The 13,582-nt window shown below is 34.3% G+C and overlaps 2 protein-coding genes and 1 long non-coding RNA gene across 3 annotated transcripts; 2 read left to right on the top strand and 1 right to left on the bottom strand.

The window, feature by feature from the left end:
• Window positions 1-2,230: 2,230 nt before the first annotated feature.
• Window positions 2,231-6,282, top strand: LOC114387855 (serine/threonine-protein kinase RHS3-like). Its single transcript, XM_028348079.1, has 4 exons — window positions 2,231-2,528; window positions 3,095-3,170; window positions 3,499-4,310; window positions 5,261-6,282. The coding sequence occupies exons 2-4, from the start codon at window positions 3,132-3,134 to the stop codon at window positions 6,138-6,140; spliced, it is 1,731 nt and encodes a 576-aa protein (XP_028203880.1). The 5' UTR covers window positions 2,231-2,528; window positions 3,095-3,131; the 3' UTR covers window positions 6,141-6,282.
• Window positions 6,283-6,531: 249 nt separating this feature from the next.
• On the bottom strand, window positions 6,532-12,045 carry LOC114387856 (isocitrate dehydrogenase [NADP], chloroplastic-like). Its single transcript, XM_028348080.1, has 15 exons — window positions 11,832-12,045; window positions 11,390-11,433; window positions 11,190-11,299; window positions 10,138-10,175; window positions 9,929-10,006; window positions 9,786-9,839; window positions 9,594-9,695; window positions 9,319-9,410; window positions 9,115-9,218; window positions 8,925-8,993; window positions 8,733-8,848; window positions 8,580-8,614; window positions 8,318-8,460; window positions 7,147-7,269; window positions 6,532-7,048 (listed from the first exon to the last, which is right to left on the bottom strand). Exons 1-15 carry the CDS (start codon window positions 11,878-11,880, stop codon window positions 6,955-6,957), a joined length of 1,251 nt encoding a protein of 416 aa, XP_028203881.1. The 5' UTR covers window positions 11,881-12,045; the 3' UTR covers window positions 6,532-6,954.
• Window positions 11,843-12,126, top strand: LOC114387857. The gene is made up of 2 exons (XR_003661418.1): window positions 11,843-11,969; window positions 12,040-12,126. It is a non-coding gene; the product is annotated as an uncharacterized LOC114387857 (long non-coding RNA).
• The last annotated feature ends 1,456 nt before the right edge of the window (window positions 12,127-13,582 follow it).

The raw sequence follows: 13,582 nt of genomic DNA, 5'->3' as shown, positions 1-13,582 counted from the left end.
ACCAAGCTATCATGAAAGTGAAGTGCTTTCATAACCTCGCCCTTAAGACAGACCTTTGATGAGTGTATTGAATGTTACTGTATCTAGCTCATAACCCTTTTTGAGAATCTTGCTCAATATAGAAAAGCCAAGTTCATCTAACCCAAGTGGCAAAAAGGTTAATGAGGATGCTCAAAGTACTGACATTTAGAAAAAATCGATGGATTTCCATATGTTGAAAAAGGAAAGTAACAGTGGAGTAGTGCTTCATCCCTATGAGGGTTCCTAAAATGTTGCCAAATTCAATGATGGATGGAGATGGATGCATATGGAGCATGCATTGAATTAAGAAATGGCATCATCAGCATTTTCAATGGATGGGGGATGAGTGTGAAAGTAGGAGTGTAATGGAAAGCAAAGAAGGGAAGTGGGGTTAGGAAAGTGGGGAATGGAAACAGAGAGCGCATAGCTTAACCTTCTTGAGAGTGAAATTGTTGTTGTGTTGTGTATTGGTTGGGGGCAAATGGTGTTTGGTATGTTGAGATCAAAGTTTGGTTTAGTCGAATGAATCTAATATGATGTTCATGGGTAGGATAATTATTTACTTGATGGGTATGGCTTGGGTATGGATGCCTTTTACTATCCAACCCTATCTATTATAATAATAATAATAATAATAATAATAATTTATACCAATAATAAAGAGAATACCCCCATTTCATATACACATTTCATTAAATTATTTTATTTTTTTGTTAGTTTTTAAATTTCTGTTACTCTCTCCTAATAGTTACCCACTATTCTCATGTTAATTTTTTTTACTTCTAATTTATTTATTTTTGGTTTAAATAGCTAAAGAGACAAGGAGTGCCTGTCTCTGCTAATAATAATAATAATGTGTATGTGACCAGGAATGAAGTAAATAAATAATTAAGTGTTCATTATCTATTTTTTATAACTGATTTGTTATTTTTTTAGTTTCTAAATTTTTTAGTATTTCTATTTTTAGTCCCTAATTTTTTTTGTTAATTTCTCTTAACTTTGTTTTCATCCTTAATTTTAATAGGGACTAAAAATAAATACAGAGACTAAAATTAGTATAAAAAATTCATAAACTACTCATAGAAATCTTAAAAATTTAGGGAATAAAAATATGGTAAAGCCAATAATTAATAAATATGATTTTCTAACATTAATAAATTTATAGTGTTGCCGTTTGACCCTCGTAAAAGAAACTGATATGTATCTGCCAATATATTGATATAAATAAACTTGTAATGTTTCTGTTTGACCCTCATATTAAAAAAAACCACTCATTTAGATTGAATAACATATAAATCTACTTGCAGTAAAAAAACATATAAATATACCTTTAATCCCATGACATATAATTAATATCATCACCCCGACTAATTAATAAAGACAAACTTGACTTCAAAAAAAGAATAAAAAAATAAAGACAAACTTGAAGTGCTGGTTCCTCCATCTGCAACTTTGATACTAGACTCAAAAAATTTGTTCGAAGTTTATATATATATTTTTATAAAATTAACAGGTGTAAAGTTAAAGTTATATCTTTTTATAAATCTTACTACAAATCTTTCTAATACTTTATAAAAAAAAGTATTAAATGAAAAATAAATGTATTTAATATTTTAAAACATAAAAACATCCAATATGTATCATACAAAACACATAGAAAGATTAATAGAAGAATATAATAGTGAATTTAGAATTGCTCAAATAATAATTTTAATTTATATCACATTAAAATTTATTACGCCATATCATTTATAATTGTTCAACAACACAACATTATTTCTTTTCTCTTCTAATAATGATCACTTTCCCCATGTAATATTATGACAGGGCATAGTGGTAAGTGATGTCCAAAATAGCATTATGGTAAAAAGAACACAAAAAAAACAAACATGAAAAATATGATATTGTTACGTGGGAACTATGCAATGGTGGTGACAACATACATATTTAATGTTAATGTCAATTTATGGACACTGTAGGAGTGGGAAGAGAGGAGAGGGTGGCAGTTAAACCGCCATTTCCATTTCACAGAGAATATGACGCCTATCCATTTTTTTTCATAGCTGTGACCATTTCCTCTCTCTCTATTTCCATCATTCTATTCTTTGAACCACTGTAGTACCAATTAATAAAATCACATTATTTTCATATAGTTTTTTATTTGCCATTTTTGCTGTATATAAACTTGGTTTTTTTTCCTAATTGTGGTTACATTGCTATCTTCTACCTCTTGTTCCACAATTTCCTCTCAAGATATCCTAGTGCTTTTGATGATGGGTGGTGGTCTAATCAAGAACCAGCTCATTTTCAACACCCTCATTATGTCATTTCCTGCCTAAACCAACAACCTTATTCTTCCCCTTTTCTCCCAATCATTTTTCTCTCTTCTTGAATGGAAAAAAGCCGTTATGTGCATTTGTCAATGCATCTGAAACATTGTTGTTAATTGTTATAGCTCTTAGATAACCAGGGGAGTTATCAGGATTCATGCCATTTCTGATTTTCAGGTTTGTTCTTCATTGTTTACCTGAAATCTCTTTTCTGATTGGTAATCTTGTCTCTTTTTTAATGTCAAATCAATCTTCAATATATATAGCATAATGGGTTGTTCATGTGGCATTGTGATTTGTATTAATAATAATGACGATTTGCCAATTTGGTTTCTAATCATTAAAAATATTATTATTCTTGCATTCTGACTTTGACCATGTCTTATGATCACATTCCATTACGTGGATACCATGAATTTAGTTTTTGATCTCTTTATGCTCTTGACGTTCATATCATGTCATCGTGCATGCTCAACAATAATGTCCCAGGTCCGCCTATTAACTTATACATCTTCGCTTACAAAAAAGAACTTGATTATTTATGGTTACATGGTTTCACATTAAAGGCATTGAGCAAGAATTGAGTACTTTTGGTTTGTTATATTATGGAAAGACCAACAACTAGCTTCTTATATTAAATGTAATTTTGTTTGAATCTTTATATCATGTCGATTTGTCTCTGTAGTGCATGCAGCATCTCCATATAACTCATTTTCATGTGTTTTCACATTTTTCCTTGGCAGGAATTCCTCCTGAGGGGTGTTTTTGTGTTGCCTATTGATGACATCAAATCCTGTCAAGATGCCTGATTTACCTGAGGTAAGAGTTTCATCACGGCTATCCATTTCTACACATCCCCATAATTGCCAACCAAAAGCAACCACAATGCATCCAAGGTTTTAGAAAGTGGTATGCAACAACAATTTTGGCCGCAACATTAAGGTTTTTGGAATGTTTGTGACCGTGACATTACCGTAATTTTGGTTACATTTCTCTGCAAATTCCCACAATATCAAAGAACATGACAAAACCATGAACGGACCACAATTTAAAACCTTGAATGCATCCATGGTTTCTTTAGGGAAAAAAAAACATGACAAAACTATTCATGACTGAGAATTGACCAAAACTTCTAATTCATTCATAGACACAGATGGAGCACAAGTTATCAGAAGCGGCACACCCTAGTGCTCATAGTAGTAGTGCAAATTCAGGAAACAACTCACCAACTCATCCCAAGAATGTGAACCAAGAAGCAAAAGACACGAGCACAACAACTGTCCACTACTCAGGAAATGAAACTGGACATATGGACCAGGCTTCCAAAACTGAAGCAAATTTGGAAGGTAAATCCAGACCCCAGAACTTACTGCCACCAAACAGGAACTTATCTGACTTCAACCCTCAACAACACCAAAGTCCAAGCACAAAGAAGCCTAATTCAAATTCTGATCATCATGCAAAGGCAATGTCTGTGTCTACCCCTCAAACAAAGACCAGTACCAATCAAGGTCAAGGGAGTGGTGCTAGTTCTCGGAGTGATAGCTTAGAGAGCACAAGTGCACCTATTAGGCCACACACTGGGGGTGATGTGAGGTGGGAAGCTATCAACATGATTTCAAGGGTTGGCTCTCTCAATCTCAGCCATTTCAGGCTTCTCAAGCGCATCGGTTACGGAGACATTGGGAGTGTGTACCTTGTGGAACTTAAGGGAACTAGGACCTACTTTGCTATGAAAGTTATGGACAAGGCAGCTCTTATAAGCAGAAATAAGCTTCTGAGGGCACAGACAGAAAGGGAGATTCTTGGACTCCTTGATCACCCCTTCCTCCCCACTTTGTATTCTTACTTTGAAACTGATAAGTTTTATTGCTTGATCATGGAATTCTGTAGTGGGGGTGATCTTCATTCTCTAAGACAAAAGCAACCTAACAAGTGTTTCACTGAAGAAGCTGCAAGGTTAGTATACAACTACAACCTCATCTATATTCTAAATTTAATTTTGAGACATTATCAATGGAAAGATTTTTACACTACTGTTAACTAAGAACAAAAGTTATTAATCTTATCATTTTTTTTTCAGCAAAAATATTATATGTATTAATTGAGTACCAGGGGTACTAAAAAGGTACAAGATACTGCTCAATTTTAGGCTCGAGACTAAAAATGCTCTGAACCACCAACTGAGAAAGATTAAAAAGCTACATATTTGGTTAAGCAAAAAGTCTATACATCACTAATAGAAAAAGCTGCTGTAATATTAGTAGACCACTGGTTGTAATGGATACTAAAGTCCTTCTCCAAATGTGTGAGCCATGTCCATGTTAAGAAAAGTGCTTCATCCAGTATTCTGTTAGCATTAAACGCCCCATTAGAAAAAATCACATTATTCCTTTGCTTACAAATCGTCCATGTCAATGCTAGCCACCACCATCTCGATATAACAATCTATTATCATAATGTCGATATATTTTAATTAAATTTGCATTACAATACTAAGATTATTATACATTTCTCATAAATGACACAATTCTATATGCATAAAATATTCGTATGGGTTATAAGTTAAAAATGCTATTAGATACTTTAATTTTATAAGGATAATAGTTATTTTGATAATTGTGATTAGTGAATAGGGAAAATTGTTAAATTTTTTTAATCTCTGATTAAAATGTTAAAAATGGAAGAGAAAAAATTAAAAAAAAAACATTTACTTCCAAACAATTAAACACACACAATTGAATGTTTTTAATTACTCATTAGCATTTGCCTATTTAAATCTTTTTCATATTAACAACGAGTGATATTCCCCCCACTTTCATAATTTCTCTTAACCATTTGATTTCACCTTGCTAATTCTAGTTTGTACCCCGATTTAAGAACTCATGTGCTCAAATGTCTTGTGATAGATTTTATGCTTCAGAGGTGTTGTTAGCTCTCGAGTACCTGCACATGCTTGGCATTGTATACAGAGACTTAAAGCCAGAGAATCTTCTAGTCAGAGATGAAGGGCACATAATGCTCTCAGATTTTGATTTATCCCTTCGCTGTTCCGTCAGTCCTACACTAGTCAAGTCTTCTTCCGCCCACGCAGGCAACAGTAGTAGCAGTGGCAACAATGATGTTGGAGGCATATTAACTGATGACCAAGCAGCGCAAAGCACTACTCAGGTATCAAGTTTTTTCCCGCGCATTTTGCCTTCAAAGAAAAACCGCAAGGCAAAGTCAGATTTTGGCCTATTGGTTGGTGGAGGACGCCTTCCTGAACTGATGGCAGAACCCACCAATGTGCGTTCAATGTCATTTGTAGGGACACATGAGTACCTTGCTCCTGAGATTATCAAAGGAGAGGGTCATGGTAGTGCAGTAGACTGGTGGACTTTTGGGATCTTCTTGTATGAGTTGTTGCTTGGAACGACCCCTTTCAAGGGTTCAGGATATAAAGCCACACTTTTCAATGTTGTTGGACAACCACTTAGGTTCCCAGAAACTCCCCAAGTCAGTGCTGTGGCTCGTGACCTTATTAGAGGGTTGTTGGTGAAAGAGCCTCAGAAGAGAATTGCATATAAGAGAGGAGCTACAGAGATAAAACAACACCCATTTTTTGAGGGAATGAACTGGGCTTTAGTTAGAAGTGCCACCCCTCCCCACATACCAGAGGCTATAGATTTCTCCAAGTATGCTAGCAAAGACACAGCAACCCCGGCAGACAAGAAGATGGCAGATATTGCTAATGATAAACACAGCAACAGTGCTACTGATTCTTACATAGATTTTGAGTATTTTTAGCAGTAAAAGTCCTATGGATAAAAATATACTTCTTTGACAAGAATATACTGTACAAAGTGTCACCTCTTCCCCAAAAGCAAATCGAAGAGATCTGAGAAATACACACTGTAAACAAGCATGTAAATTCGTTCAAAAACATTCTTTTTCCCTATGTTTTTTTTTTTACAATGTCTTTAATATTGTTGTAAGGACTTCCTAAGTAGCACTGTTTGCAAAGTTCAGTGTTTAGAATATGTTTTCACAATGAAAAGATGTTTGTGGTACATGACATGGGTTCTTAAAATGTAGAGTTCTGTGATGGCTCAAGCAAAATGCAATCAGTGATGATGCATTAGAATTTTGGTGATCGATCTTACATACATTTCGAGTATTTTTAGTAGTAAAAGTCATATACTCAGTTAAAAATATACTTCTTTGACAAGAATATACAGTACAAAGTGTTGCTTCCACCTCTTTCCCTAAAGAAAATTGAAGACATCTCTGAGAAATAAACATTGTAAACAGACATGTAAATTCATTTGAAGACACTCTTTCTCCCTATGTTTTAATGTCTTTAATATTGTTGTGAGGACCTTCAAAGTAGCACTGCTGTTTTGACAATGAAAAGATATTATTGAGTTTGTGGTATACATGACATGAGCTCTTCAAATGTTGAGTTCTTATGGCTGAAGGAAGCAACATGCAATCAGTGATGCATCAGAATTTTGGTGACCTTAAAGGTATTGCTTTAAAATGTTTAACTCAAAAGCAATAGAATTCCCCTCCTTCAAGAAAGGAAATGGAGAACATTTATTGGGCACATTCATCTTGAACATTACAGCTTCGATTGTGAAGATAATCTTGTTTGCAGCTCCTTGGCTACAGCATCAATGAACTCTTCAGTATTCAAATACTGGTATCTAGAAACCCTATACATTAAAGAAAGACCAAATTGTAATTTGTGATGCATTAAAAGCAAAAGCAATAGCTAGAATTCTGAAAGAACGATTCCAGTGCCAAAAATTACTTAGGTCCATGAACAAGAAGTGCAAGATCCTTTGTCATCTTTCCCAATTCAACTGTTCCAATGCAAGCTGCTTCCAGTTTTTCTGTAAAGTCCAACAGTCTAGCATTTCCATCCAACTTTGCCCTGCAAAAATTAGGGTGTGTTTGAAAAAGATTAACAAAAACGCACTTTATGATATAGTTTTTCAATGTGTTAGGGTGTAGGAAGTTAGTTAAGACAGTTAGGATATTAATTAGTTAAGGGGTTCATGAGTTAAATAAATAGGAGGATATAAAGGGAAAGGATTCATTCTATCCCTGATATCATTTGAGAATTGAGCTTTGTTCTTTGTGAATGGAGAAATCCTCTGTGAAGGGAAAACCCTGAGAGGAGAGTTATCTGTCTTATTGTCTGTTCTTTTGCAATCAAGAAATACAATATTTCTTTTCTTTCTTCTATTTTCCAATATGGCTTCCTAACAAATTGGTCCAGCCTACCAGCTGGATCCAACCAGATTGAAGAAACCCCATCCAAATTTAGGGAGAAAAAAATGGGCAATTCAAAGGTTTTTAAAGGAAGGGACCAGCAAGCTATCTGAGCTCAAGTGGATGTTGAAGCAATTGGTGAAGACACAAGAAACGAAACTAGAACCCAAGAATGACCAAAATGGAGTTCAGCGTTCAGTGCAGTTCCAAAAAAGAGTAACCACGGATCATATGATATCTTTTAGAGCTTTTTTTTCCTTTTAACAAGCTACTACTTTTAGCTTATGAGAAAAACATCAAAACAACTTCTTTTAGGTTTTCACTTGTTTTTTTCTAAAAAGAACAATTTTTATAAAAAATTCTAAACCTGTTTTAATAAAAAAAAACATTATTTTCAAAAGCACAAATGGGTCCTGTTTTAGAGATTTTTTGCAGAAGCTCCATTTTATCTAATGACAAAAGCACTAGAACATCTTTATCTAGATTTTTGCTTTGTTTCGAAAACCTTATCTAATTATTGTAAATTTTTTAGGCATTTTTTATATATAAAAAACAATTTTCCTTAAAAAGAAATAAAAACACAAACAACAGCCCCTTAATCCACTCAACCTTCCTTCAGTATATGAACAAAAATTGGAAAAAGATCAATTTCTATGGATTCTAGCATAAAGAAAATTAATCATATGGCTTTCAATTGCAATACTTACCTATGTGCAAGACCTCGTGACCAGGCAAAAATTGAAGCAATACTGTTTGTGCTGGTTTCACCTCCCTTCTGATGAACCCGATAATGACGTGTAACAGTGCCATGGGCTGCCTCTGCTTCAATGGTTTTCCCATCTGGGCAAACCTGCACCAAACTTAGCTTCTTGAACATCCATGCTAGAGATGGGATCGAAGGAAGAACAGAAAGAAACAAATAAAGGGCATTATAAAGAGAAACTCAACAAAGGGTTAGAAAAGAAATACCAGTACTGATGTCATCAAGCCGAGAGAACCAAATCCTGTTCAACAGAAACTATTATTATGAATTTCTAGAAACTGGCCCATCCATCAACAGAAGCAACAAAACAGTCAATAACTAAAAGCTAAGTGAAAGTTATGAGCATATGGGATATCCACCTTGAGCTAAGAAATCACTCTGCACATCACCATCATAATTCTTGCAGGCCCATACATAACCTCCATCACTTTTGAGAGCATAAGCAACCATATCATCTATAAGACGGTGTTCATACCTAAGAATCACGAAAATGAATTAACAATCTACTAGTGATACAGGTTTCAATTAGCATGACAACAAATTCTACTGACCATATCCCTGCAGCTTTAAACTTGTGACTCCATTGAGTGTCAAAAACTTCCTGGAAAATGTCCTTGAATCTTCACAAAAGCAAAGAGTAAAGAATGTGCTTGAGGATTTGATTAACTACAATTACAACGGTATCTCACTTAGAATTGAAGAGAAATTAAACACAGAAAGATGAGCAATAAGTATACATACCTTCCATCATATTTCTTTAAAATGGTATTTTTAGTGCTAAGATAGAGAGGCCATTTCTTCTGGTAAGCAAAGTTCATCGAAGCCTCAGCAAAAGCTCGAATGGACTGTTTCAAGACCAAATACAACATAGTTTTAGTATCACCAAGGCAGTCAAAAATTCTTTCTGAGAAGAATAATAAAAGAAAACATTATGCAGATGCAAACCTCATCAGTATTATACATGGACAAAGCTATGCCTCCGTCACCAGTAAAGTTATAGACCTCTAGCTCTTTAATGCCTTCATTTCCACTGGGTGCTGTAAACGCACAACTAAAAACTATAAGATGCTTTACTTTTATAGACCTCCAACTTTTTTATCCATTAGGAACTGACAGAAATCAAAATCTTAATTTTCATTGATCAACTTTGCAACTTCATTGTGATTGCATTCTTAAACTACTTGAGTCATGAGAAACGGTTGAATGGAGAGTGAGTTTACCAAAAACCAATTTTAGCTTTCCTGGGCCTTTTATAACTGTATCAGTTGCCCGATATTGGTCTCCAAAAGCATGTCTTCCAATGCATATTGGCTTTGTCCATCCTAAACAATAGACAGATAGTAATTAACACTTGCTATCTTAAAGTAAAATTCAAATTTTCAAATATCAAATAAGTTCTAGCTATTATGTACCTGAAACAAGACGAGGAATGTTCTTACAGATAATTGGCTCTCTAAAAACTGTACCTGTAGGACATATAAATTGAAACCCTGGATGTCAGCCAAAATTCAGAACACGAAGCAGGAATACAGAAACCATTAGAAAATTTAGTTACCATTTAGAATGTTCCGGATCGTCCCATTTGGACTTCTCCACATTTGTTTTAAGTTAAACTCCTTGATGCGAGCTTCATCTATGAAAAAGAAAACCGTTGCATGTGAATTTTATGTCTAATGCATGTCAAGTTAGTACACAACCTTAAGTTAACAATTAACATGACATGGAAAAGCATGCATCATTCCATATTAGAACAATAGTGAATACCTGGAGTTATAGTAGCACATTTGATAGCTACATTATACCTGCAATGAAAAAAATAAATCCATGGAAACATTAGGAAGCCTCAATGTGTAAGACAAGTTTCCCTAATAATTATTTAATAACAAAAAGGAAAATTACTCTATTCCACAGAATTAAAAAAATCAAAACAAATTAGTTTGGTTTAAGTTGATAATATGTCAACCAAAACCAAATACACTCAGAAACCATAATCCTCTTGCCAGACTATAAACATTCTCTTTTTCCTTCTAACCTAGCTTCTTCTAACAATTCAATATTCAGTATTGTATTTACAGTATTGAGCATATTAAATATTTAGTCTTCATCTCCTTTTAAATCATACTTTTTCTCATTAAATATAAAGGCAGTTAGGCTCCACCACTACTACTGGGACAGAACATTGCACCCTTTTCTACCATCACATGGATCTAGAGGAACCCCACAGCAGACAGTGCCAATTTCCAGCATTGTATAACAGGGCGCCTACCCAATGGATTTATCTTGGGGATATAGCTATATCAGGATGTCAAAGGGCTACAGGTGAGACTCAATTTGAAGCTTAGTTAGATGAATGGACGATTCATCTACTGTTGAACCAACAGATTGGTGGCACTGAAGCCTGAGTTCAGTTATCCTCTGCTAAGAGAGTGAAAAACATTTCAATCAATGAGCAACACATTTATACACTGTTCAGAATTTGATCAAAATTTTTCACTAAGAAAAGATGTATCTAAAATATCTAGATAAATGATTTGTCTTAATCAAAATCCAAATGAGTGAAGAGTAAGCATGACTATGCACTGAATCCTATTTTGGGACAGGAAATAAGATAGGCGTGGATTTTCCTATTAACAGTATTGCAATTTTTATCATAACAATAATCATGGGGAAAAAGCAGCTAATACTTGAGCGAAGATGTGAAGATGTTAAACTGATAAAAAAAAACCAGCTAAATTGATAGGAACAATAAAATGATACATAATCTCAAGAGTGAAGATGTGCAAATAAGCCTCCAAAACAAAAAATTGAGCACATACTTGAGTGTAGCTTCAGCACTTTCAATAGTAACTCTATCATTAGTGGCATCGCGATGAGGAAGGCCAAGGTCAAAATACTTAATATCCAGCTCCAAATAAGGAAAAATAAGCTGAAAAAAGTACAAAAAAGGGATAAAATACAAAAAGTTACAACATAGCCTTCCCTGATTCAAGAAGATAACTATAGAAGATAAAACTACCTTATCTTTTATCAGTTTCCAAATCACTCGGGTCATTTCATCCCCTACATGTGCAGAACATTAAAGACTGATTATTCAGATCAAGAAACTGAAAGTGAAAGTCAATTAAGTTTTGAACACCTATGGAAAAATCATATGATTCAAAAGCCAAATTCTCTGAGGATGAGACCCCCCAATTGAACTTAATTTTCAATAATCATCAAATCAAGGAAAAACACAAAATTTAAGAAAGGAATAGACCCCCATATACTCAGGTCCCAAAAACGCTTGAAGCATATTCAAACTTGAAAAGGGGTGATTGTAACTGAGACCCCACTTGAACAAAATGATTAAAGTACTCACACCATTAGCATTAATCAAAACCCAAAAGTACAAAAATCACACACAAACACGCATAAAAAGAGAGAAGAGTGAAAGATGTGCAGAGTGGTACAAAGCATACCATCCATTTCGACGATGGGGTTGCCAACCCTTATCTTCTGAAACCCCATTTTGTTGTGTATTTGGTTGAGGTGAAAGTTGGAACTCAGAGAGGAAGAAACAACAATTTCTACAACACCAAGAGAAAAATGGGTCGTGTGTTTGTGTTTTTTATTGGCTTAAATAAAATGTGTGGAATCAACCAATTCCCAATGAACACCCTCAGTAAGGTTAGTGTGCGTATGAATTGTCGTTGGATACTTCAATCACGTTGAATGACGGATTCACGTTGGATGTGATTTGGAATGTTGGAAACAGTAAAAACAAACACGTCTAGAGTTAACAGGCCTGCACCAACAACAATTTATAATGCTAGACAAAGCACCATGGTTCGTTTGTTCTTTCCACCACTTCATCCTCTTCCTTTTATATCAAAATTTTATTGTGTCAATAATATTAATTAAGGATTTACATTATTTCAATATTAATATAATAATTATTTTTCACCTTTATTTTCATAATTAATATGTCTTTTTTTGTCATAACCTTGAATTTATCATCAGAAAAATACCATACTGACTAATTCGAAATTCGATCATAAGAAAAGTCAAGTCAAGTTTGACAAAAAAATTATTTCACCAAAGATTGAACTCGGTAATAAGTTTTATTTGAAGGATAAATATAAAGAGCTGACATTATGATTCACTACACGTAGCAAATTTTTTAGGAAATTGTCATCATACAATACATTGACCCATCTCACACATGAAAGCAGCATTATTAAAATTGGATCGGTCATCGACCTAGTCAAGGTACTAAGTTGATGAATCAATGGTTGAATCAGTATAATTAACATAAATATTAAAATATGTTATATGTTATTTATTACTTTTATACATATTACTAATTAATAGGGATGACAAAACGGGTCGGGTCACGCGATGCAGGATGAAGAACCCAACTCGACAACCTGTTGTGGTTTGTCCTACCTAATTCGTCGGCCCAGTGGGCCAACAACGGGGCGGGTTGGCTTGCCAACATGCCATACATATATTTTTTTTAAAAAAAATGTAAATATTATTAGGTATTTAGGGTTTGAGTTGTCACTTTGTATTTTTTTTAAGTTTATAGTGTTGTTCAAAAATCAAATATATATTTGTTTTTGTTTTTATATTATTTTATAAATTTAATTTCTCTAATACTTATAGGAAAAATTATATTAAAATCATATTTAGAATAAACAATTGATATACTTTACGTTTTTTTAAATAAATTTGTTTCTCTTTAAAAAAAAACTAAATTTGTTCATTTGGGTTTATTTTATGAAAAAAAAATTCATTTATGGCAAATCAACCCGCTAACCCCCCCCCCCCCCCCAACCCATCCCTAAGCGAGGCGGGCTAGAATCTTTAGCCCACCATTAGAAGGTGGCCCAGCTTGCCCTGCCCTGTTTTTGGTGGGCTAATGGAAGGGTAGACCAAAACAGGCCAAGCAGGCTCACCCTTCCACCCCTACTAATCAACATTGGTAGTATAGTGGTAAACACGTCCCAAGTGCTTTTAAGGACCAGTGTTCGAACAAATAAAATTAGTCCACCCAACTTTGAGTTGTATCGGCTAAACCTAATTTCCAGTCGGGTTAATGACATCATGCCACGCTAATGCATTTCCAATTCGAAGAGAGACTTGACTAGATGATGCTCCTGGTTTTTTGTCTAATTAGTTCGACCGACCGAGCAAGTCCAAATTTAGTAACTATGCATGAAAGTAATGA

The sequence above is a fragment of the Glycine soja genome, chromosome 15 (genome assembly GCF_004193775.1).
Source record: "Glycine soja cultivar W05 chromosome 15, ASM419377v2, whole genome shotgun sequence".
In the NCBI taxonomy this organism is placed as follows: Eukaryota; Viridiplantae; Streptophyta; class Magnoliopsida; order Fabales; family Fabaceae; genus Glycine; species Glycine soja.
The sequence above is the reverse complement of the archived record's forward strand: the minus strand, read 5'-3'. Positions and strand labels throughout refer to the sequence as shown.

Excerpts from the sequence above, each read along its gene's own strand:
- LOC114387855 (XM_028348079.1), top strand. The coding sequence starts at position 3,132 with ATGACATCAAATCCTGTCAAGATGCCTGATTTACCTGAG. Across the intron at positions 3,171-3,498 it reads AGATGCCTGATTTACCTGAG|ACACAGATGGAGCACAAGTT; the intron begins GTAAGAGTTTCA and ends ATTCATTCATAG. Across the intron at positions 4,311-5,260 it reads TTCACTGAAGAAGCTGCAAG|ATTTTATGCTTCAGAGGTGT; the intron begins GTTAGTATACAA and ends GTCTTGTGATAG.
- LOC114387856 (XM_028348080.1), bottom strand. The coding sequence starts at position 11,880 with ATGGGGTTTCAGAAGATAAGGGTTGGCAACCCCATCGTCGAAATGGAT. Across the intron at positions 9,411-9,593 it reads AAAGCTAAAATTGGTTTTTG|CACCCAGTGGAAATGAAGGC; the intron begins GTAAACTCACTC and ends GTGCGTTTACAG. Across the intron at positions 8,615-8,732 it reads GAGTGATTTCTTAGCTCAAG|GATTTGGTTCTCTCGGCTTG; the intron begins GTGGATATCCCA and ends TCTGTTGAACAG.